This window comes from Acanthochromis polyacanthus, chromosome 14 (genome assembly GCF_021347895.1).
Source record: "Acanthochromis polyacanthus isolate Apoly-LR-REF ecotype Palm Island chromosome 14, KAUST_Apoly_ChrSc, whole genome shotgun sequence".
Taxonomy (NCBI): domain Eukaryota; kingdom Metazoa; phylum Chordata; class Actinopteri; family Pomacentridae; genus Acanthochromis; species Acanthochromis polyacanthus.
In genome coordinates, this window is record NC_067126.1 from 31,194,007 (window position 1) to 31,216,972 (window position 22,966).

At 39.1% G+C, this 22,966-nt stretch overlaps 1 protein-coding gene across 1 annotated transcript in view; it reads left to right on the forward strand.

Moving 5' to 3' along the window:
- The window catches only part of ubr3 (ubiquitin protein ligase E3 component n-recognin 3), a 45,900-nt gene that overhangs the window by 18,319 nt on the left and 4,615 nt on the right, over window positions 1–22,966 (forward strand). Inside the window, exons 24-33 of the mRNA XM_022216701.2 lie at window positions 1,109–1,197; window positions 5,755–5,904; window positions 6,774–6,907; window positions 7,550–7,660; window positions 8,005–8,205; window positions 9,379–9,515; window positions 13,491–13,576; window positions 17,336–17,441; window positions 20,205–20,305; window positions 21,527–21,651. Of these exons, the coding sequence (XP_022072393.2) occupies window positions 1,109–1,197; window positions 5,755–5,904; window positions 6,774–6,907; window positions 7,550–7,660; window positions 8,005–8,205; window positions 9,379–9,515; window positions 13,491–13,576; window positions 17,336–17,441; window positions 20,205–20,305; window positions 21,527–21,651 (1,240 nt within the window). The remainder of the gene's footprint in view (window positions 1–1,108; window positions 1,198–5,754; window positions 5,905–6,773; window positions 6,908–7,549; window positions 7,661–8,004; window positions 8,206–9,378; window positions 9,516–13,490; window positions 13,577–17,335; window positions 17,442–20,204; window positions 20,306–21,526; window positions 21,652–22,966) is intronic.

The window sequence follows — 22,966 nt, forward strand, 5'->3', positions numbered from 1 at the left end:
AATGCAATTATGTTTTGCCTAACCACTAATATGTGATCAAATTGTAGCTAATTACTCATTTTTTAAACTAAATTTATCCCATTTTAATTAATTGATGATATCAGAAATCTCCAGTTTTCTTCTTTTAATAACCTACACACTTACCACATGCCTTGTCAATAACACTGTAAACTTCGCACTGCCATGACAATGCGGTTCATTGGCTGTTCAAAAAGTTAAACTCTGTTTTGGGTTTTCACCTCAGATTCACCCACTAGTGTGTGCTTCCCATTTCCCTACTCTAATGATGATGGAATGGGCTGTAACCATTTGATAATGGCCTGCTTTTGGGGTTCGCTTCACCTCACAGACAAAATTAAAGGTAGAACCTCTCCCGTTCCCATGAACTAGACCTGTTTCCAGGGCAACCATCAGACAGCAGTGCGGTCAGTGGCAGAGAGAAGCCCATTCTTCAGGCTGGTTGTCGGCAGCCCTGAAGCCATCAGTGAAAATTATTGAGCTGTGACGCTCCTGTCAGCATTTGTTTATGTCCTCTTATTAGGGACTTAATTTACAGTCAGCTCTCACCCCGTACGTCTGCAGATTGGGGTTTGACCCAGCGCATTAGTTTGGTAATCAACCTTTCCAACTTTTACACCGTGATCGTGTTGAAATCAGACACCTCCCATGTATGTGACAGTATCCTCTGTAACATGGAAGGATTTGTTGCACATGCTGTGGGTGATGGAAGGAAACAAGCCCTCCACAACAGACTCATTCCCAGGATACTGTAATACACAGTTGTGAAGTGAAAGTCCAGTGATTTATGCTCTTAAATGATGCAAGTCATTACCAGGAGCTTATTATGTGAGCGATGCTTATTGTTGTAAGAAATCCATGTTTTCTTTCCCTTAGTGTTTCTTTTCTCATGGTAATAATGTAATTTGCTCAATACAATCTGCCTGGTAAAATTAGGATGCTTTATAAAGGCCTTTCAGTAATTGGGTTTTATTATAATCACACACACAGTTGGTATTCATTTGTTTAGGAGCTCACACTTAATACTTGGTTGCTACGCCTGTAACTGCCTATTCAGCAAATAGGATTTCACTCGTTGTTCTTTTTTCAGACGTCAAAGAGCCAGAGAGAGACAGCAGAAACTGCTGGCTGAGTTTGCCTCCAGGCAGAAGAGTTTCATGGAAACAGCCATGGATGTTGGTAAGAAAAGGCCAGCTCACCTTATTTGTCAATTTATTCCTTTTGTACACTTGGAGCTTTAAATTCCTCAGACAGCGTTCTCAGCCGCCATTGCTCAAATTCTGTTTGCAAAAAGTTCATGGCAGGACACTCTGCAGAAGCAGAAAAGCAGCCACAGCAGTCACAGCAGTAGTGTTGCACAAGTAGTGACACACATCAAGTCGACTGGAACCTTTATGATGAATGTATTTTTTGAGTTGCTCTCTCTTCACCTTTAACGCAAATAGTTTCTAATCCTGTTGCCTTTTTACTGGGCAGTGTTAATGACTAAAATGTAGAATGATTAGCTGCAATTTTCACGGAGCGCTGCTTTGGATATTTATGTCTTCAAATCAACAGACTGTGTTCGACTACAACAGCCGCTGTGATAGAGAGCACTATGCAAAACCTTTAGCCACTTAATGTGTTTAGATTTCTATCCCTCTCTCTGGACCTAAATGATTCTGGGCACATAATTCTGCAGCATGAGACAAGAAGTCCTGCAGTAAATCATATGCCCCCCGAGAGAGCCCTAATCTGTACATCACTGAGTCAGTCTGAGATCACATAAAGAAAGAGAAGCATTTGAAATTGAATATATCAACAGAAAAACTGTGGCATGTTTTCCAAGATGTACATGTGGTAAACTGTGTAAAAATGATTGAAGGAGAACCGCAGCTGTTTTAAAGACAAACGGTGGTCAGGTGTTTTTAGGTTGACTGTTTTTCTGATTTCTGTTCTTTGTATGCAGTTAAATGCTAAATAGAAACACTACTCAAGCCTTCATTTTTAAAAGCATCCTCACATTACTTTTAGTGCAGAATATTTTTGCAGAGTGCTGTAAATGTACAAGACCTTTTAAAAGCAAGGAACACACATTAACACTTTTGTTTGAAGGACACTTTGCTACTGTAGCCCTTGAAGAAAAGCGCTGTTGGCTAAAATAAACCCATCATTGCTGAATTTTTTTCTTTTTTCACTGGGGCAAGGTGACAGTGGGCCGGGTCTGTTCGTACGGTCTCTGCAGGCCTTTTAGGAGAAATTGAGAGGAGGGCGATCCTGTGGGAGCGTTGGTGGCTGCTGGCTGCGAGGGCACATAGGATCAAAGCACTAATAGTAGGCTGGACTCCCAGGGCCCACCCTGACACAGCATGGTTAGCGAATGAATAATGGCTGCTGTGTTCAGAAAGGCCATTCTGGCAGGACTTTGTTCTGACGTCTTTCTGCGCACTTCCTGCTGAGCCGTAACTTCAGTTGCTTTACTTCAAGCTCAGTGCCAGATTTGCGTAACCTGCACGACAATACGAATCAAATAAGATGCAGAGGTGCTTGTTTACGGAATCAAACCAATGCAATGTTAACCATTTTTCAATCGCTCTGCGTTGTTGGGTTTAATTTTATTTGCTTAGGAGTTGAAATATTTCACAGATTTCTGCTTCCATCTCAATTCAATTAAGATGAATGGAATTTCACATGCTTTAATCACCATGGCAGAGTGATAAAAATAGTAATTCAGTCTGTATTCCTGTCACTCTGGAAAAGCAGGTTTATCTGTCATTGCAACTACTCTTTCCTGAAGAATTTTTCTCTACAAAAGCTGTACTGGGGATTATTCTTAGTAATCTGGAAGCTGTCTTCTGGAAAAACAAATGTTGCAGTTTAAATTTTAAATGTCACGTTTTAATGCAGCACACATCAAATCCTTGTCACTCCCAGTAAATTGGAATCGAGACAGAAGTCTCAAAGACGATAAACAACTTATCTGCATTCAAAATAGGTTAGTGAAATCCTAATTCGTGTGAACCAAGACTTTTAAATCACCAGGTCTTGTGGGTGATGGCTTTAGATGTATTTTGCAGTTTTAACCTAACCAGCATTCTCAGGTTCATATTCTAAAAAAACAAGCCAACCCTGGGGCAATCCAGCAGTCAAATGGTACGACTATACACCACAGTATACCACAGTATATGTCTCTTATATGTCTTCACTGCTTCTGTGTAATAAAGACAATAATAATAATTCCCCAAAAATAATTTCGTAATGCCATCCAATTGCAGTCATACAGCAATTTCACAAGCTGCTATTGGTGCACTTGCTGCTGTCTGAGCTTTTGTGTTTGTGATTGTGTGTGCGCAGACTCACACTGGTGGCTCCGTGCACTTGGACTGCCTGAGGTGAAGGCTGTAGCATTGACATCTAATGCAAACAGCTTTCATTTCCCCAGGAACACAGTGACCTCTCCTGAGAACATGTTATTCCAAAAAGCAATAAATCAATTTCAAACACAGCCTGGCATTTCTGCACACTGTTTACCACTCAATTTGAACACAGTTCTTAACATTTAAAACTCATTTCAAATCAGTAATTATTTTCTAGTGCTTAGCCAATCAGGCAGTGTGAATTTCATGTATGTTTCAACTACTGATATGTACACATTTGAGTCCAAAAGTCTGACACCAGTGTTGAGATTAATTCTATTTTGCAATTATTTTTAATTAAATGCAAAATGTTTAATTAAAAATGGCGATATCAGTGTTGTGAAAAACAAAAATATCGGAATCTTTTTTGCCCCCTTTTGCTTTAATAACAGCTGCACTCGAGCTGCTTCTTCAAAACTTGATAATCCACGTTGTAGCAGCATGATGTGATAATGTTCTAAAGGGCTGCCTGTGGTGTCAGGAATTGCTTTCTCAGTCTTCAAGTGGCCTCATGAATGCTCAGCGGGGTTGAGGTCAAGTGTCTGTGGAGGAAAGTCCATGACAGCCACACACCGTTTAGCCTTAAAGTAGTTCTTGCTCTGGGGTTTGTTTGGGCTAATTTTTCCTCTGCAGTAATGTCTGAAGTCTGTTTGGTGCACGTGTTCATCTCCAGAATAGCAAAACACGCCTTTAGTTACATCATTCTGTTACCGTCACAAATCTTTACCTTGGATTCATCAGTAAATAGGACTTTTTCGCCATCCACTGTTTGGCCATTTTTCCCTCCTAAGAAGTGGTTAAGAGATGTATGTGTCATTTGAGAACACAGCCAAACAGCCTTTTTTTTGATGATTGAAATCTTGGAAGATTCTGTATCTGCCAAGAAGTTGCTTTTCTGTCTCTCAGGATAAAACTTCATATATCGATCTGCTGATGGTGTTCTCAGTTTTAGTCTGACTGATCATCCAGTCCATCCCCCTTAGAAACCTTGCTTCTGAGCTTAAAATGTCTTATTTCTGATGCCATGTTTTCCACTTTCTCAGTGCCACATAATGAGGAACATATAAACAATACAATGGCTGCAGTTGATTTACTTGAACAACCCTCTCTTGATTTGATCAAATTCAACGTGTCGTATGAATTGCTGCTGCATTGGAAGGCTAAAACTTCATCTTGAATATTTCTTCCTTGACTTAAATGTCTTAACAATTTAAAAAAAATACATTTCTTGACATGAAAACATAACAAATTATTATTGCAGTGTCAAACATCTGGACAACACTGTATGTGGATCACTCCTCATTTCAGCAGTCTACCTGCATTCTTCTTCATCACTGGGATTCTTTTGCATGAGAGACCTAAGAACAAATTACACATACACAAGATGAAAAATGAAAATCGACGAAACTATTGTTTCGCATACAACTCTGCACTTTAACTTTGTACTTTTGCACTCTGTTTTTGTCATTTAAATGCACTTTAAATATATTGTAATTGGTTTGAATACAGTCTTCCTCGCTATACTTTTGCATTTTGATAATTGTACTATAAACCAACAACGTTGCACACGCTTGTAAATATTTTAATATCGATTTTGATTTTGTTTTGCTTTGTTAATGTAATGTGTTTTATATGCATTGTTTTAAATAATGAATGTTTGTTTTTTATGGACCAAGGATTACAGATGGAAATTAGGATGATGCTAAATCTGGTGCAGCCATCTTTTTAATGTAACTGCACGCTATCCTTTTTCAAATAAACTTGAAAGAATGCAAAAAAAAAATCATCGGCACACAAACAGCTATGCTATTTAATATAGTCACAAATATTTTGCAAAAAATACGCTAGTAAAGGTTTAAAATCTCTGAGTGTAATGAGCACCTTTAATTCAAAGCAGTGTTGCAGCTCGTTCCAGTAGCAGCAAAGCAAAAGCATAGGAACTATTGAACACAACAATAGATGAAAGTCTAAAGTTGTTTCATTTCAGAGAATAGTATCTGCTGCCTGAGCGTAGCATGGCCTGCAGTGATTTGTACTCATTATAGATTATTACCCCAGTTTCTGATCTACCCAAAGGAAAGCCTTTCAGACGTCATTATCCCTAAGTGTTTCTAATAGTGTAAGATGTTTTTCACTTTCCTACAGGTGAATATAATCCTTTCTGATTATTGGACATAAATTAAAACTTGCTGGAATTTCCTCAGTGTCTTTAATCATGAGTTAGTAATAGCTTTAGCTGCCACAGTGTATTCTATTATTATAGTATCGGTAATGCTCAGCACCTCTGTGTACGATTTTGTGTGAAGTTTGTACAAATGTATTTTTGCTTTTTTTCCCCCAGAATCCCCTGACACTGAGGCAGCCATGGATCTCGGAGCATCTGAAGTGATGGAGTCCGAGGTTCTTTATGACTGTGTTATCTGTGGCCAGAGCGGACCTTCCACTGAGGACCGACCCACTGGTCTCGTGGTTCTCCTGCAGGCGTCCTCAGGTAGTGCATTTGTCACCATTTTTCTATTCCGTTCTCCAAATGCTAAAATTTACAGAAATGATTCTTCACTGTCCTAAATCTGTACAATTCAACCAAGCAGTCGTGTCGTCACTGTTTCTCTGTGGACTGTATTACTCTGCAGACCAACAGTTATTCATAGCAACTTTGATCCACCATAGTGGAAATCAGATTTTTAGTATGCAGGGGGAGAAACCGTTGCTTTAATTGGCTCATTTATCATTCATGGTGATCCATGTTCACTTGTACATGGAGCCTACTGTTGTAAAAGGTCATTTTTTTCCATTTTGGATGACAGAGAAAGATCACTCATCCGAATCAATGGCGTGCTTGATTACAAATTTGTGACATTGTAAAATGGTTTGGAAAATTTTGACCTCAGCGCCAAAAATACACTCTCATGCAATCTACCGCCAGTGACATAATTACATCCTCTTCAGTGAGCAGAAAACGTCAGCATCTAGAATTGTCAATTTTTCAAACGTGATCTCATGTTTTTTGATTTATGTTATGTGATTTATCAGCACACTATACAGAGCTGAAAGATTTAGTTGACTTCAGTGCAGGCCAGAACATTCTCTGGATGCACACTTTAAACATGTCAGCTTGGGTTTTAAGAAAAAGAACGGACATTACACACAAGCACTCCATTTGCTGGTAATTAAGAAAATTAGCAATGAATTGGAGTGTAAATAATCTTTACTTGCAGCCTTGATACTATACGAAGTCTGGTCAGAGCCACAGTTCTCGGCTTTTTACTTGAATACTGAAATACAGTTATGGCCGGTATATGAAATGTTCATTACAATAATTCAGAGTCATTATCACTGACAGCTGTGATTATCTTTCAGTGCTTGGGCACCGCTGCAAAAACCAAGAGCCTAAGAAGCTGCCGACGAGTGACGAAGAGCACATATACCTCGCAGACACGTGTGGAGTGGCTCATGATGTCCGGCTCACGCTCATGCAGCGCTTCTTCAAAGACGTACGTGACTCACAGAACGCTGGGTGAACTTGCTGAGAGCACTGAGATTATTATTGTCCTTAGGAATATGGATTTGTCTGTGTAAAATAACAGCTTCTTGGCATTTGGTTTATATTCATCTTGGAAAAGCAAGTGTTGACTTCTGCACTAATCCTTAAGACAATGTGTAATGCTAAAAGACTCTTGCTGAAAAATACTAAAATGCCTGTGATATTTACATTCACGGGCCAAACAATGGCTGGCACATGCATTTTAAGACGCAACATAATGTGACAAACACATTAATAATCTTTTTTCGAAATTGCTACTTTAATTTCCTTCTTATGCCAACCTTGTGTATAGATTAACTTCCTGCACATCTCCAAACAGTGATTGCGCTAGTAGAAGTGAATATATTAAAATAAAAAGCTGAACATTCACTTACGACGCTTTGTTGCTGTCTTTTTAACATCTCATCAAACAAAGCAAATTGACATGAACTTATTCGTTTGCATTTGTTTGATGCAGTTTATTAATTCTCACCCAAAGTAAGTGAGTTTATTCTCAGCGCGACAGAATAAACAAGAGCTCCTGGAGGTTGAGTGCCTCAAGATATATTTGCATACTCTAATGGATGTGATTTTTCTCTTGTGAATTCTGCAGAGCTCTTGTCTGCAGTCTGTGTCCATAGGTTGGGATGGGGGCGTCTACGTCCAGACCTGTGGACACACTCTGCATATAGATTGCCACAAGTCATACATGGAGTCTCTGAGGGTAAGAAAAAGCTTGACCTCATGAAACAATTATTTATTAGCTGCTTGATTGTTTACTTGATTGACAGAAAGTTCATCAGTGACAATTTTGACAGCTGATTAATCATTTAGATCATTAGTCAAGTGCAAATGCAAAACATTTTCTAATTACCGCTATTCAAATGTGAGTTTTGTACTTGATGCTTGTTATTCAACAAAATTGCAGTGAGTTACCTTAGATAAAATTTCAACAAAACAGTAACATCATTTTAGCTCTGGGTAGAAAGATACTTCCTGTTTTCATTTACTTTCAAAAAAAGAGAGTGACACTTTTCTCTTAGCTTTCTTGTGCCTTTTTGTCTTCAGAATGACCAGGTCCTCCAGGGTTTCTCTGTTGACAAGGGTGAGTTTACCTGCCCACTGTGTCGACAGTTTGCCAATAGTGTCCTTCCCTGTCGCCCCGGACGTGGCACAGAGGCCGGAGCCTGGCACACACCCACAAACAAGAAAACATGTGTGCTTGTAAAGGAGGTGGAGGATCTTCAGGAGAAACTTGGCCTTTTCCCAGTAAGTTTTACAATGTGCTAGACTCCATCATTAAAAGCACCCTGTATGGTTTCACGTCTGTACTGTGAACACGCTGTAAACTCGTTACTGGTGAAGATATAGCGAGTAATTATAATTACGAGAAACAATCAGCTCACTCCTAACTGAAGGAAACATTGACCTTTGGTGAATGGAAACAGTGAGGATCTGTGTTGGAGAGACTATTGCTTTATTGGACGGTTAAGAAATTAGCTCCTGTTTCATTGAAGTGATTGTGTTACATCTGAATGGATGCTGTTTTGAACATATTTCTCTATATTGGCAGTATGCTTTATCCAATTTATGTGCAGATGAATCAAGTGTCAAAATCAAATATGGACAACGCTGTAAAAGTTGTACAGCCTCTAAAAACAGCTAAAAAGTTAAAGAACAGCATCTGAGTTTTGTATATTTTATTCAAATTATTACCACTGTACAATCACTGTATACTTGACTAGTCCAAGAGCTGTTTTGAGATTTAGTGTTGCATGTGCTAATTAAATAAATTGCATTTATTGTTGCTTGCCCATGTATAAATTCATTAATCATTAATAAATCCTTGCATTGCAATACCACGAAATGTGGCACAAAATCAAATGGAATTTCACTTCTCTGTAAGCTAGCTTTCATCATACTTGGAGTTGACTGGAAACCACGGGATGCATCAAAATAGACTTAGAAATCTAAAATATTACAACATGTTGAAACATTTTGGATGAAAACATAAAGCCAAATCGGTTTTTGGACCGAGTACAGTAGGATTTTGACCTGAAACTGGAACAGAGATCAAAGCAGTAACTGCAGCAGAACACTTTGTACCATTAAGTTGTCATGCCACTTTCTCAAAAACACATTCAGATATTTTATTAAGCAACAAGCAAACTGCATTGCTCAAAGCATCTATTGAAACCCATTCTTTGTTTGATGGACCATTACATGCATGCATATTGATTTTTAGTTGCCCTTCAGATATTTGTAAAATCTCCTTTCCAAGGTAAAACACAGACATAACTTTAATTCAGTGTCATTGTGTTGCACTGTAGCTTCTTGCTCTAAATCTGGATATCACTATTAAAAATATTTCTCCTATCTTAGATTAGCAACTCAATCTATTCTAGAGAGAATCTTGAATTAGTTTTGTTCTTATTCTTTAAGACGGAGTCCAACTTGAGTAAAGAGATGGAGCTGGTAATCAAAGACATCAAGAACACCACCCAGAAAAAATATATGGACTACGGCAAGAACCCTGGCTCCCCTGACAACGATTTCCTCTTCATGTATTCAGTAGCAAGGTAAGAGCAGAGTCACAGTGGTTAACTTATTCTTGGATGTGTTTTTAGGACATATACAATGAAAAAATTGTGTTATTTAAACCTGTAGTGCAAAAATACAAGGAAGCAGTGAGTGTCAATGATAAATTGAGAAGATCCACCTCTCATCTTTGTACAATGTCCGAATGAACCTGGGAGCTGTGTTCAGTGGTGCAACAGCTCCCACCTGGTAAACTTTTATCTAAGCTTTATTGGTTTCCTGCAGGGAGTGCTGCCCGATTTAGATGCTGACCACTCACTTTGTGTGTTTTGCAGATGAGGCTTTTGCTTCGTTACTGATTCTGTTTGAGATTTTCATAGACAGAATCTCCAGGCTCAGCTTGATGTAATCATTTTGTCTTCATTGAACAGGCCTTTAACTTTGGGGCAGGTTGTTGTTGAGTGTTGAGGTGAGAGTCCGTTACAGTCTTGTGAAGTCTGAGTGTGTCAGGTAGACAGATTGGTGCAGACTGTTGTGATGATGAAGTAAAGGACCCAGAACCCTTCTATGTATCAGTTTGTGTAGATTGTGACAGATCTTGGAAATGATGCAGTGGAAGCACATGACGACTATACAAGTTCTATGATTTTGTGTTTCCTTGGTTTGGGTGGAGTTGATGGAAAACTAATAGTCACATGCAAGAATATACTTTGATTTATTTGATTTGTTCTGCGTCATCCCATAAGGCAGTAAGGATCCGCTGAATGATCTTTAAAGCCTCAAGTGTCATGAAACGAGGATGTCATAGCACCAAGTTACATAATGTCAAGGCTTTCTTTGCTTTGTCATGTGCTTTTCTGTTCTGGGATCTTGCCAGATTACTACCTCAGAAGTTGTTCTGCATCTCCAAATGTGTGCAGTCACTCAGAGTCTTTGTCTTAAAGGTCCTCTTTCTGCACCACCTCACACATTTTAACACACCTGCACACACCGCTGACTGTTTTAGACCAGCGGAATAAAAGCCTGTCTGTTCTTCCATTTGTCTGTTAATGTCAGCTCCCCAGCTTGAATAACTATGATCGTCCGAGCAAAAAAAACTGTAAGGTCCTCTCCACAGTGTTCAGACTCTTACTTTCTTAGGTTTTTTTTTTCTATTCCTGAAAGACTCCTTGAAGTGGAACTGAAATTCAATACTGGAGTTTTTACATAGCACTTGTACCAAATATATGGATTACTTTGCATTTTTTCTAAGTTGCTCAGAGACCTGTGAAGGTGTGTTTGATTTGTTTTCTTCATACTTCTCATTAAAGTGGTGTATTGGTCCCGCAAGTGTTGCAAGGACGCCGTCTTTCTCTAACAGCATTAGCAGCTTTGGCACTTTAGCTGCACTTAAATTGTACTGACTCTTGCTCTGTCTTTACTTATTAGGTCAGATTGAGCGTAGATTTATTACACCCTCAAATTCAAGTGGCCTTTCTTCAGCTTGTTCAGTCACAATCGCAGTTCTGCTTCTTACCATTCACACATATTTTTGCAGTTCTTCACGTTACATAGTAACGTGGGTTATCTTGGGGTGGACTAGTAGTCAAAGACACAGATGATGTAATGTCTGAGTTTGATTTTGGCCAGAAATCTTAATTGCATGTCAGTCACCCTTTAGCCACAAAACAGAATGAAACAGACCAGAAAGAAAAAATTACACAGCCCTTTCTCAGATATTTGTATCTTCTCAACAGAATGGTCACAGGTAAGAGAAATGACTGCCCCCGAGTTCACCTTGGGGTCTCTGACTCCACACCACTCCCATTCCACAAACTCTGCCCTTCTTGAAGCGTAACCATCCAGACCTTTTGCCCACCCAATGACGTGGTTCCCTCAGCCCTCCACCCTGAACAGAATGATCCCTTGAGTGTGTCTGGCTGCCTGTTGGCTCTCTGAAGTTCAATGAACAGCGCAAATTGCCTGAGGAGTGGAAAATTCCTCTGTCACAGGGGTGCTCTTATCAGCAAAAGCCAGATGGAGCTTCACCGTGGCTGCATTATCTATGTGAAATTGCTTTTTCTCCCAGGAAACCCGAGGATTTGCCCCCTCCTCCCTGGCCCATAGGAAGAAATGGCCAGTGGTAGAATGAGAACAGGCCCAGATCAGTCTTATTTTAGTGATACCTATCTGTTTTCACCATCTATGTATTTTGTTAAAGGTTTTAGTTTATTTTTTCACACTTTTGGAATTGTGGAATTAAAATGCAGGAGAAAAATATGTTTGGATATGCATGGGAAACGCACATTAGGGATTATGCATGAACTGTGGTTAGAACAGCTTTTATGCTAATGGTCCAGCTTGTGCAAAATCAGTCTTGGAAAGCTGTCATTTATTTGACACGGAGTTGCTGCTGCAAAACATGCGCATTAAATGGCAAATGGCTTGACTAGGCAGCATCTTTCATCTTCCTAATCAAATTGGTAAAAGAGGCAGGCTACGCCACCGAACACTGAATATGATGATGCTCAGCCGTTTATTCCAGGGCCCACATCCTCTCTCACATCTGCACTCTGTCTGCTGTCATCTTTAAAGGAATACTGCACCAAAGTTGATCATTTTTACCAATGACAAATCTTTGACCGGTCACTGCAATGCTTAACCAAGAGATGGTGTCTGTGACTGTCCTTTTTAATGCATCAATACAATTCAAATATTAATCCAAAAATGTTTGTCCATGTATTAGTTAATGCATAAATTATACAATACTAATGCAGACCAGCCCCATACAATGACTGATGATTCACTTTTACTGTAGATTAATGTAGAGTAATAAACAGATGTAACATTCAGTATTACCTAACGCTGTGTGATTTGAGCAAATGAAAAGCCAGTGCTTCTTGTTTAATATGCATTCTAGTAAAGAGTATAAAACGGCTGTGATTAAGGTAATAATATTACTGAGCAGCATTCTGCACTATTGAATAAGCCTGAAGTGGGGCTTTATTACAATCTACAAGTGAGGCCTAGCCTACAGCGCATTCATTAATGATATTGCAACAAATATTTCATTGAATGTTTGGTTATCAACACAATTTTGAGAATATATATAGATGGAATATGTGAACATAGTACAGGATGTAGAACAGTTTGATGCGCTGTGGTCAACAAGTGCTCCATGTAAACTATGATGCTATCCGAGATCTCTTTGAGCAGCTTTTTGTAGGCTAGAAAGTTCATCTTACATATCAGTGAATGTAACCATTATAATTTTTGGTCAAAAATCTATTGAACATGGATGAATGATTGAGAAATGTCAATTTTAGGTACAGTACCTACAAAGACTGCATAAAATGTCATATCAGAATCGTTATTGCAATGTACCCATACACACTACTCGCATTGAAGTAAGGCAAATCAACTTATACGTATCATGCTGTAACTTTTTTCCTGCTTTATGCAAAAAGAAAGCTCACGCGATTCTCATTTACCATGACCATACTACAAAGGAAGTCTGTGTGAACAAAACTTACTCCAGTTTAGTGGTTACAGGATGCACAATAATTTTTAAAAAACAACTTAATTTACAAGACATGGCTTTAGTTAACACACAGTTTCTGCATGTGCACAGAAAAATGAACAAAGAACCAAAGAGAAATGTCGAAAAGAAAAGTTTGATTGCAAAAAGAAACAGACAAATCAGAACTACAAAGCTCTATAGGAGGAGTTCAAATGTAGATCTGAATGCTATCCAAATGAAAAAACTTGTTTGGGTCTGTTTTTTTGTAATTCTTTTTTTAAATTTTTGATTGAGATACACTCCTTCTTGGAAGTCCACCTATTCATTCGAGAATAATTAATTCAATCTAAACAGAGGTAATGCTTGTATTTTTTCATATCATCATGCAGCCCGACTACCCATACAGGATTGTACCTTTTAAAGTTGTGGTATACATAGTGTGTTTTCATATATGCACCAGTTAAACTGTTTCATTTGTGTACTTTCTGCCTGCTAATGCTCATGACTGTCACTGCAGGACCAACCTGGAGTTGGAACTTGTGCATCGGGGAGGAAACTTGTGTTCCGGAGGCGCCAGTGCAGCTGCCAAACGCTCATGTCTGAGTGAGTATTTAATCCTAGATCTACCTCATCTGTTGTAATTTCATTTATTTATAAATATAGATCACGTTAATCTGATGTTTTATGGCACCTGGAACAGCTATGACCTGATAACAGTAGAATTACAATAGAGGGTCATTCAGTAGACAAGTGACCAGTTCCTGTTAATAATATTCATCTTTGTCTTTTCTACCATGCAATAGAAAAACAGCTTAGCCATTTGTTTATGCACCATCTGTGGATTTTCAGTGAGCTCCAGTGTTGGGCCTCAAGTGGTGCAATGTCACAAATGTTTTGCTGTTAAAGATGACAATTACTGCGGGTGGCTCTACGTCATTCCCCATCAGCCTCTGTGTGATGAATTGTCTGACTTGTGATCAAACTCATTCTTCCATGTTACAGCTGAAGCCTTAGAAAAAAAAACCAAAGGGTCGATTAGCAATGGCAGGAAAGGATAGATGCTGTCCCAGGTGAGCCGTTAGGGAGCAGTCAGGGTAAATGAAGCAGACAGATGGGTCAAGTGCTGTTTTAGTTGATTGTGTCACTGCTGACAAGGACATGCATGGAGGACAGGAGGAGAATGGTGGTCTCTGCTGAATCTCCAAGGAGAAACTGAACATCAGTGATCAACTACTAAAAGCACAGATTACTTAAAATCTTCAAATTTAATTCATTGTTAAATACATATAAATGAAGAATGAGATATTGCTACAGTAAGGTGAGTCTGATCAGAGTTATATTTGTTGTGCACACTACAGCCCGTTTTCTGTTTGTTTAATTGTTCTGTCAAAGTTCCGGCGGCGGCAGTGAAATGGCCTGTCATCCTTGAGTGGCTGAAAAGAGATTTCACACTGGAGGTTTGCCTTTTTTGAGCTACATTAACCGTGTAGCCATGCTGACAGCCAAATTTACTCAGTTGCAGTACATTAGTGTTCATTCTTCTTAGGGAAATGGATTTAAAGGAAAACGGCAGACGTCCGCTAACTGTGCGAGCCCGTGGGCTCTCTAAGCCTGTTTCCCCGCAGACTCTGCCCGTGTTCGAATGATGAGGATACGATTGACCAGAGAAGCAAGCTCTCTTCAATGCCCCTGAAATGAGCTAAATCCAGAGAGCCCAGCCTTCAAATAGCATCGGGCCTTGGTTTATTTAACTGCAAATATTTGAATTAATCTTGGGGACTGTGTGGCTGCTACTGTGTAGGGAGTTTAAAGGCAAATCGAGTTGACCTCAGTTGTGCAGAATTGCAGTAAGTTGGGAGTGTTGAGAGCAATATTTTTGTTATTTGACCTTTCTCATTTTATATGTGGCTGATGTAACTTTACATTTAGACCACTGTATGATCACACATCCTGAGAGGACAAATATCTGCAATGAAATAAGAGCGTGCCACAGAGACTCTATATTCAATATTTTACAAATACACTGAGCTACATACTATCTCTGTCATGTCAGATGCACTCTATGAACATGTATGGTGGTGGTTTGGAAGGTCTTGAAACAGGATCTATTTCATTTTAAGACATTGAGGCCACAGTGAATGGAAAGCACAGGTGTAATGACTAATATCAATGATGACTGCATTAATTTTAGCTGCTTTGGTTTCAGGGTCCTGCCTACTGTCACATGAATGGTATTAGCAATACCTGTGTTCAAAGAACCTGTCTGTTTATTTGAGTGTGTTCAAAATGTAACTTTTTCTATGCATTTTGGTCTTTTGTCCACATATAAATACTTTTTAGGTCTCTCAAAATGGAGCTTTTGGAATACTTCATCCAGGGTGAAAGCGTTCTGAAACTCATTGGCCAAAATAATTCTGGTTCTGTCCATGCTAACAGGGCCTTGTACATTCTCAGACACAAAAATACAGTTAGTTTTCCTATATGCTGAGGAAATATATATGATTCCCACCTTCTCTGCCATTATTAGTATTAGCTTTATTGTGTCATTATTGGTAGCCTTCCAGAACTGGTAATGTCTTTTTTTTTTTTTTTGGCTAATTGGCCAAAATGAGTGTTTGGGTTCAAATTATATCTCTGGTTGTAGTTTTTAAAATTGTCTTGACAGTGCTTGAATTGTGTTTTTTTTGTTTGTTTGTTTGTTTGTTTTTTTGCGTTTTCAGGTCAGTGGAGATCTTTTGAGAACAAACATAGCTGATCAAAATGTCGACTATGAAAATGGCTTACACAACACAATGTTTGGCCTAAATGAACCTATAATCTAAATAGTTGATGAAATAATGCAAAAAGAAATCTGTTATTTGAGGACAAGTAAAGCAGAGGAAACTGATTGTTTATTCAAACTGAACAGATCTGTGTGGACAAATTGTTCAGTACGATTGACAAGACTGAACGAAGGAAGAAAGAGGTCCTGAGCGCAGGCATTAGCTGGTGGAGTGCCATGGTGTTTACTCATCTCATCACGGAGGACTTTTACACCTCTCTGGCACAGGAGACTGCCTGTTACTCGGGAAAGGCTTCCTCTGTGTCTGAGAGCAGAGTAACACACTTTACTGATACTGATTTGTAGCAACTTTGTCAGCACACTGATGGAAACCTTTTCGAAACAGGCGTCACTTGCCGTGACGTCTGTCTCTCAGAGAAAGCTCCTCTCACTTATTGTTTTTAACACACAAGGAAAAGGCTGTTTCACTGGAAAGTGGCTCTTCATGATAAACAACAGTAAATAGAAAATGGATCTGAAGCTTCAAATAAGCATTTCTATCTCTTTATAATTTCAGTGTGACAGTAGCAAAGGAAATGACAGCTCTCATTAGATTCACCTCTCCTCTGTTTCCCATTTCCTTTCTTTGCCTCTCCCTGGTTAATTCCTGGTAAGAGGTGGGTGGCAGTGAAGACGGAGCAGAGGAAACAAGCTGTAGTGAAGACTAATGGGATGCAACCAAGGACTGACAGACTTTGCTTTTGTTGTGCTGTGTCTCTTTTTACCTGTGGAGGGCAGTGTTGCTCCAAGTATTGATACGTTCCACACAAAGTCAAATGGCAGTGCTGATTATTTGAAGCACTTTGCTGCATTACAGCATCGTAATTCCCCGCAAATCAAATCAAGTAGAATTAGAGTTGTTCATTAGAAAAGTTGCACAGAAAGTATTACATTTACCCAATAATGAAACAATATTAAATTGGTGGTTTAGTAGCACTGGTTTCAGAACGGGTTAATACTGTATGTGCTTTGCAGGTAATGTTCGTATACAGTTGTAATTTCTAACTTAAATAGGTTTTGGATTGCATTTATAATTATGATAAATAAGAAAGACAAGGACATTTATTCAGTCTGAAATATATCACTTAACATCTAAAACGAATAGGCCAGTCTCTGCCTCTTGTTGCTTGCTGTAAATTCATAAATTGTGGTATTTGTAACACGCTTGCTCCAGAAAAAGGAGACATTCGAGGCTGTGAGTTGTCCCACTATTAAAAGCTGCGTATAAACGTGAGATTGTGTGTGCACAGGGGGTCTCTCTTCATGTTCCATTAGTTTCACAGCGAACAGGTGTGGCCTGACCAAAGAGTTGCTCAAGGCTATCCAGCTCGACCATGAATCCATCTGGCCTGGCCTGGTTTTATCTGAGCCAAGCATTAGCCTGCAGTCACTTTGAGTCAAGTGCTTTCATCATTTGATCTGCATTGTTTGCTGCTGTGACAATAGACACCGAGATAAACACTTGCTGGTTTTGTTCCTGTCAGAGCCTGCTGAAGCATAACAATGACATGTTTTGTTTTGTTTTTTTTTACATCTTACAGATCAGCTGTTCCATGTGTTGGCCATGCACATGCGTCTGTACAGCATCGATTCAGCCTACAACCCCTGGACGAAGTTGACTCAGATTACACAGAACAGGGAAGCAGAGTGAGTGACGTCTTGTCTTGAGTACCTCCACTAGCAGTAAATCTATAAACATGTTCATACATTACTCATACCTTCTGCTCTCTACTGTCACTCCCACAATGTTTCCTTCCCATAAGCGTGCAATCAAAGTGCCACTTTGTCCTCTCTCTAAACGCCACCATTTCCTCCTGCCCCCCCCAACAGCTTTTCATCTGCACAAAGAGGAGCTAAAAACAGAAAAGGGACCATGCGTGGTTTCCATAGATACCAATAATTGCTGCATCTGGTAAATTACCGGGCACTCCACAGAGAGCAAAATGACCCTGTCAAATGCACTGTACTGAGAACAACTGCACCACACCAGCACGGTGTCTCAGCTCCCAGCTGTCCTCATACCTTCAACAGAAACCTGTATTTAACCAAATACTAAGTTTCTTGCATGCACACACTCACGGTCTTTCTACAATTACTACTGTAATTAGAACATGTTATTTTCTACATGTGTTCGGATGTAAAGATTGGTTTGCTGAAAAACCAGTGTAAAGGAAAAGAGGTGCACTTAACAGTACATGATGAGCTTTAACAACCTTTCCACCCTGTTAGTGTTGTAAGACAGCTTTTACACCTGTTACTATTAGAGTGCTCTTAGCCACACAGTATTCTCAGGGGTCCTATTTGCCGTTTAAAAATACTTTGTTGGGGTTTCAAGAGGGAGAAGTGTCATTGACACCCTTAGGCAGTAAACTTGATCCAGCCTGGTTAAATAGGACATAGAGAGATGTTTCTATATAGCCGCACAACATTGCTCTAACCTTGTTTTTATTAGAGATACCAAAGAGGAATCAGTACAGTATTTCAGTGTGCAGCTATAGATGGTATATACAGGGATGGAAGCTCTGTCCTTTAAGGCTTTCTTCCAACGCGCAGAGGAATTAACTGGTGAGTGCCTTGGTAATGGAAGGTATTATTCTTTAAGTGCAGTTTCTCTTGTTCAAACCCCCCACCCTCCCACCCCTAGGCCTTTCAAGGGTAGACTGAAGATTGGGACCTCACTAAATTGTCAACAGAACAAAAGGCATTTAAATGGAGATGGCACACAATATGAATATGTAACTAGGGTTGCATTAAGGAGGCTAGTCGTGGGCCTTTTCAAGCCATTTATTGTTGAGCAAATTTAAAATGATATACACTGCAAGACCTTTACTCTTGTACCTTTTAAAGCTATTTTCAGATGTGCATTACGTAGCTTTGCCGTCTTCATATATCTCTTAAATTGGTGTCTTTTTTCCTCTCAGACATAGGTGACTTTTATGCCGATGTTTCTTATGACTTCATTCAGACATGATAGGATGTTCCCAGCAAGCACCCCAATGTTTGTGTAATATTGACACCTGACACAGGAGAGCCATAAGCAGTAAAGATGGGTTTCGTTACTGTCATGCGCTGCATCACAATTGGGTTTTATACTTTATTTTTCTGTCAAAGTCTTCTCAACCACTGTCACCATAAGGGGTGCTCACTGCAGCTTCTCATAGTAAAATAACAAAGATATTTTTGAAGAATTTTCATATCAGATCCATCATTTACTTCAATAAATTAACCAAGTTCAAACATTAAACAATAAGAAACTAGAGTTCTGTCTTGTTTTCTTGCCATTTTTAAAGTGGTTGGTTGGATAATTATTTATTTGTATGGAACTCGCTTGATTGAAAACTGAAGACACAGAAAGTGACTTCTGGTCAAATTGTTGTTTTCCAGCTATTTTGCTGCACCGTCAACATGAGGAGAACATTCTTATAGACGATTCTGATACAAAAAGTCTCCTCCACAAGTTAAAACTGGTATATTAAACAGATTTTATACCTTGTTGTGCATCATGTTTTACTTGACATGTTATATTTCTCTATTGACATTCCTGGATCGATTAAAAAGTTAATTCTTTCTTTAACTCTGTGCCCCTACAGCTTTTCATTAGAATAAATAATGCTATACCTGACCATGTTAAACTGCTGTTGACATTAATGTGAAGTTACACAGCTAAGTTTGTGTTTAAACATGAGCCAGACATGAAAAACCCTTTACACGACCATACTAAAAATGGATTTCTAAAAAGGGACCAACACCGCACTCAGTCAGAACATTAAAACACTAGCATTGTGAAGATATTGCTGCCAAAACAGCTCTAACCAGGGGTGACCTGTGTTGACAGCAGGATGTTGGCAGAAGATTACTTTGGTCGTGTGGGTTTAGGGGTGTTTGGCCTCTGTGGATCACAATTGTTTCAAAGCATCCTCCAGATGCTAGATCAGTTTTAAATCTGGGGAGTTTTGAGGCCGGGATCGATGCCCTTGGCTCTTGGTCTCAAGCTGTTTTCCAAGCAGTTTCACAGTGTGGCCTGGAATGTAGTCTTATAGAAGCTTATAGAAGTCACTGCTTGGTCTGCAGCAGTGTTTAGGTGGATGGTACCTGTCAAAATTACGTTCACATTAATGCTAGGACCCATGGTTAGCAGAGCATTGCGTTGTAGGGGAATAATTAGTGTTATTTACTTTACTTGTCGTTTATTTTAAGATTATGTCTAATTGGAGTATGTAAAAGTAGTACAGTCATAATTTACCATATTTCTAATGGGTGTTTATTTTCTGTTAAAGAATGAACCTCGCCATTTACACATTTTAGTTGATTTATAGAATATCCCATCACTATAATTATTTGACATGGCGCTAAGTGTATGCATTTCCTTCTGAATAATGAAAAGCTTCTTTGCATTTTTTTTCTTTGCAGTGGCTTTGATGAAGAGAGACCTGAAGTACCCATGCTGTTCCGAGATGTCCCGTCCCTCCTGATTATCTTTGTGCTAACGATGCCACAGCCTCTGCGTAAAGGTAAAGTCCCTCTCTCTGTATCATGACACCTCGAGAGAGCGGGGATCTTGTCAGTGGCTGCTCCACGAGGACAGCCCCATTATCAGTTAATCCAGACTGAGTGCTGGGGAAAAGCATTTCATAGCACTTATCTGTGCCCTTGTTGCTGTTTTGGCTGTGAGGATCATGAAGCCACAACCCTGACAATGGGAGGGCTGCATCTCCTTTGTTTCCCCTTCATCTCTGGCTTGTTGCTGCGTGTCGTCCGTATAGGGGACCACCTGGAGACCTGGCTAAATCATCATTTCGTTGATGGTGGCATAGGTCGACTGGTGAATGAAGTGGAGAATTCAGTTGTTTGTTTTTTTTTAAAAAAAAACTTGGAAAAGGAGATTTATTTGAAGGAATAGATTTTGTGTGCAAATTCAACATTAAGCTGATTAGATATCCCTCATGCTTTCATAAATCAAGATTTAGAATGTGTTAGGATTGCCAGATTGTTCTCAAGATGGCACCGTTTTATAGCACATGGTGCATCACTCCTGCAGGCTATGTGATGTTATTATTACCACTGCTTTGGAATATAGAGAGAATCTATTATATTATAAGTTTACTTTTTACTGCAACTAGGTGAGAGATGCACACGGATTAATACGCACAAAGCATTAGAAGCTAACATTGGAAACACGTGTTTTCAAATAGATTTCTTTTTATGCATTTTTGCCTGTATTGAAAGAAACTGTGGAGAGAGAGGAAATATGGAGAAATAAATTAGAGGATGAGCCCATGTGGTATGCGCCCTAACCACTCAGCTATTGGATCACCCGAAATAGATTTCTTTTAAAGAAATACAAAATACGAAGCATTATCTGTGCCTGAGGAACTTGACATGTGAGTCCTGTAAAGTGAATGGTTTGCTTTTCACGATCTTCCCATTAATTGTGTGTAGTGACACTTGTCACCGTGACCAGGACAGAAGCTGTCAGATACTATTTTGCTGCAAGAGAAACAAATTGCACTCTTTGTTGTCCTTTTCTGAACCACACTTAAATATCTTTCAGGCTGCGTTTTCAGTTGAAATGCTCTGCTAATTATTATGCATGTTGCTCAGGAGGCTCTCTGTGCTGAACTGAAAAACTTAATACAATACCTCTGTGAATAGCTGCCATCCTCCTTCAGCTAGCATTTTTTTTTTCTTTCAAAATAACACGCGCTCACAGTGTTGCTTCTGTCCCTTTGCAGAACACTTTACCTGTGTGGTGAAGATGCTGTACAACCTGCAGTTCACTCAGGCTCTGGCTGCTCTGTCAACCAAGTTCAGTTCAGAGGAAAGGCAGGCATGGAGCACTTCTGGAGCCCTCAAGAAGGTAAAAGTGAAACCACATACAGTAGCCTGAAACCTGACATTGTGATGTGCTATTTTTTAGGCAATAATGATACTGATTTTTAGTCATCAATAGGGCCAATCAAAGGTATTTAGAATGAATATACATTGCAGTAAAAAATTAAAATCAATGTTCTAACCACAAAACGTCATTGCAGTACCTATTTTTAGTGTTTTACATAGGTGTCATAAAAAGAGAACTATTGATCATTCATCATTCAGAGTTGATAGGTTATTACTTGTGATGTCCATCCAATCAAATCGTGCTGTCAGTGGGATATTGCTTGAGACCACAAAGTGGTGACCAGAGACAGAGACTAGAGAGGCAGCTGCATGTGTTCTAAGTCAGCTTATTTTATTGGGACTGGGGTTTTTTGTTTGTTTGTTTTCAAAAAATTATATTGATAATTGAAAAAAATGTTTGTATCTTTTTTTCCTATCCCTTTATCCGTACTCTGCAGTGCTCAGGTGCTTTACTTATGTTTACCAGCAAATAGGACCATGTACAGGTTCTGACTAGGGATGCCATTATCGGCCCAATATTGGCATAAAAATGTAATATCGGTCACTGTCTTTATCGGTTGCCAATAAAATAATGCCTGGATTTCGCCGGCATTTACCAAACTCATACAGGGATGGAGAGTGTGAACTATTGTTTGAGACAATTAAAAAAAAATAAATAAATTTGGCATTTTTTCCATAACTTAAGTTAAAGTAGTTTTCTTATTTTGCACAGACAATGTTTACATTTGGTAAGCCTTCTGCATTTGAGAATGCATCCAATGGGGCATCATAATAAAATTAGTCATGATGTGTTGATTCCACCACAGGAGATATGTGATGTTACCTAAAATTAGTTAAATAGTGCACATTTATCGGTATCAGGTTGATATCAGAATCGTACATTGAGAGTTGGATGATATCGGCATATTGGCCAAAAAAAATCCAACATCGGACATCCCAAGTTCTGACCTCTCTGTTAGTGATGCATTATGCTGACTACTACTTATTTTGTAGTCATATTGTTTCTCTGTTGTTGGGTTTCTTCTTGTTTTTGTTTTTTTTTGTGTGTTTTCTGTATGTTGCTTGTTGTGTGGATTGCCTTCATTAGTCGCTGCATCACTGCCTGTCACAAATCATCATGTTAATTTCTGGTAAAAGCACAAAAGGATGATCATGCTGTGACAGCCTAAACCCTGAAGTACTGATAAACTAAAGAGAGCTTTCACTATTTTATGGCCTTCTAAAACTATAAGCATTTTTAAAGGCTGTTAAAAATCTGGCGTGTCCTACTTGTT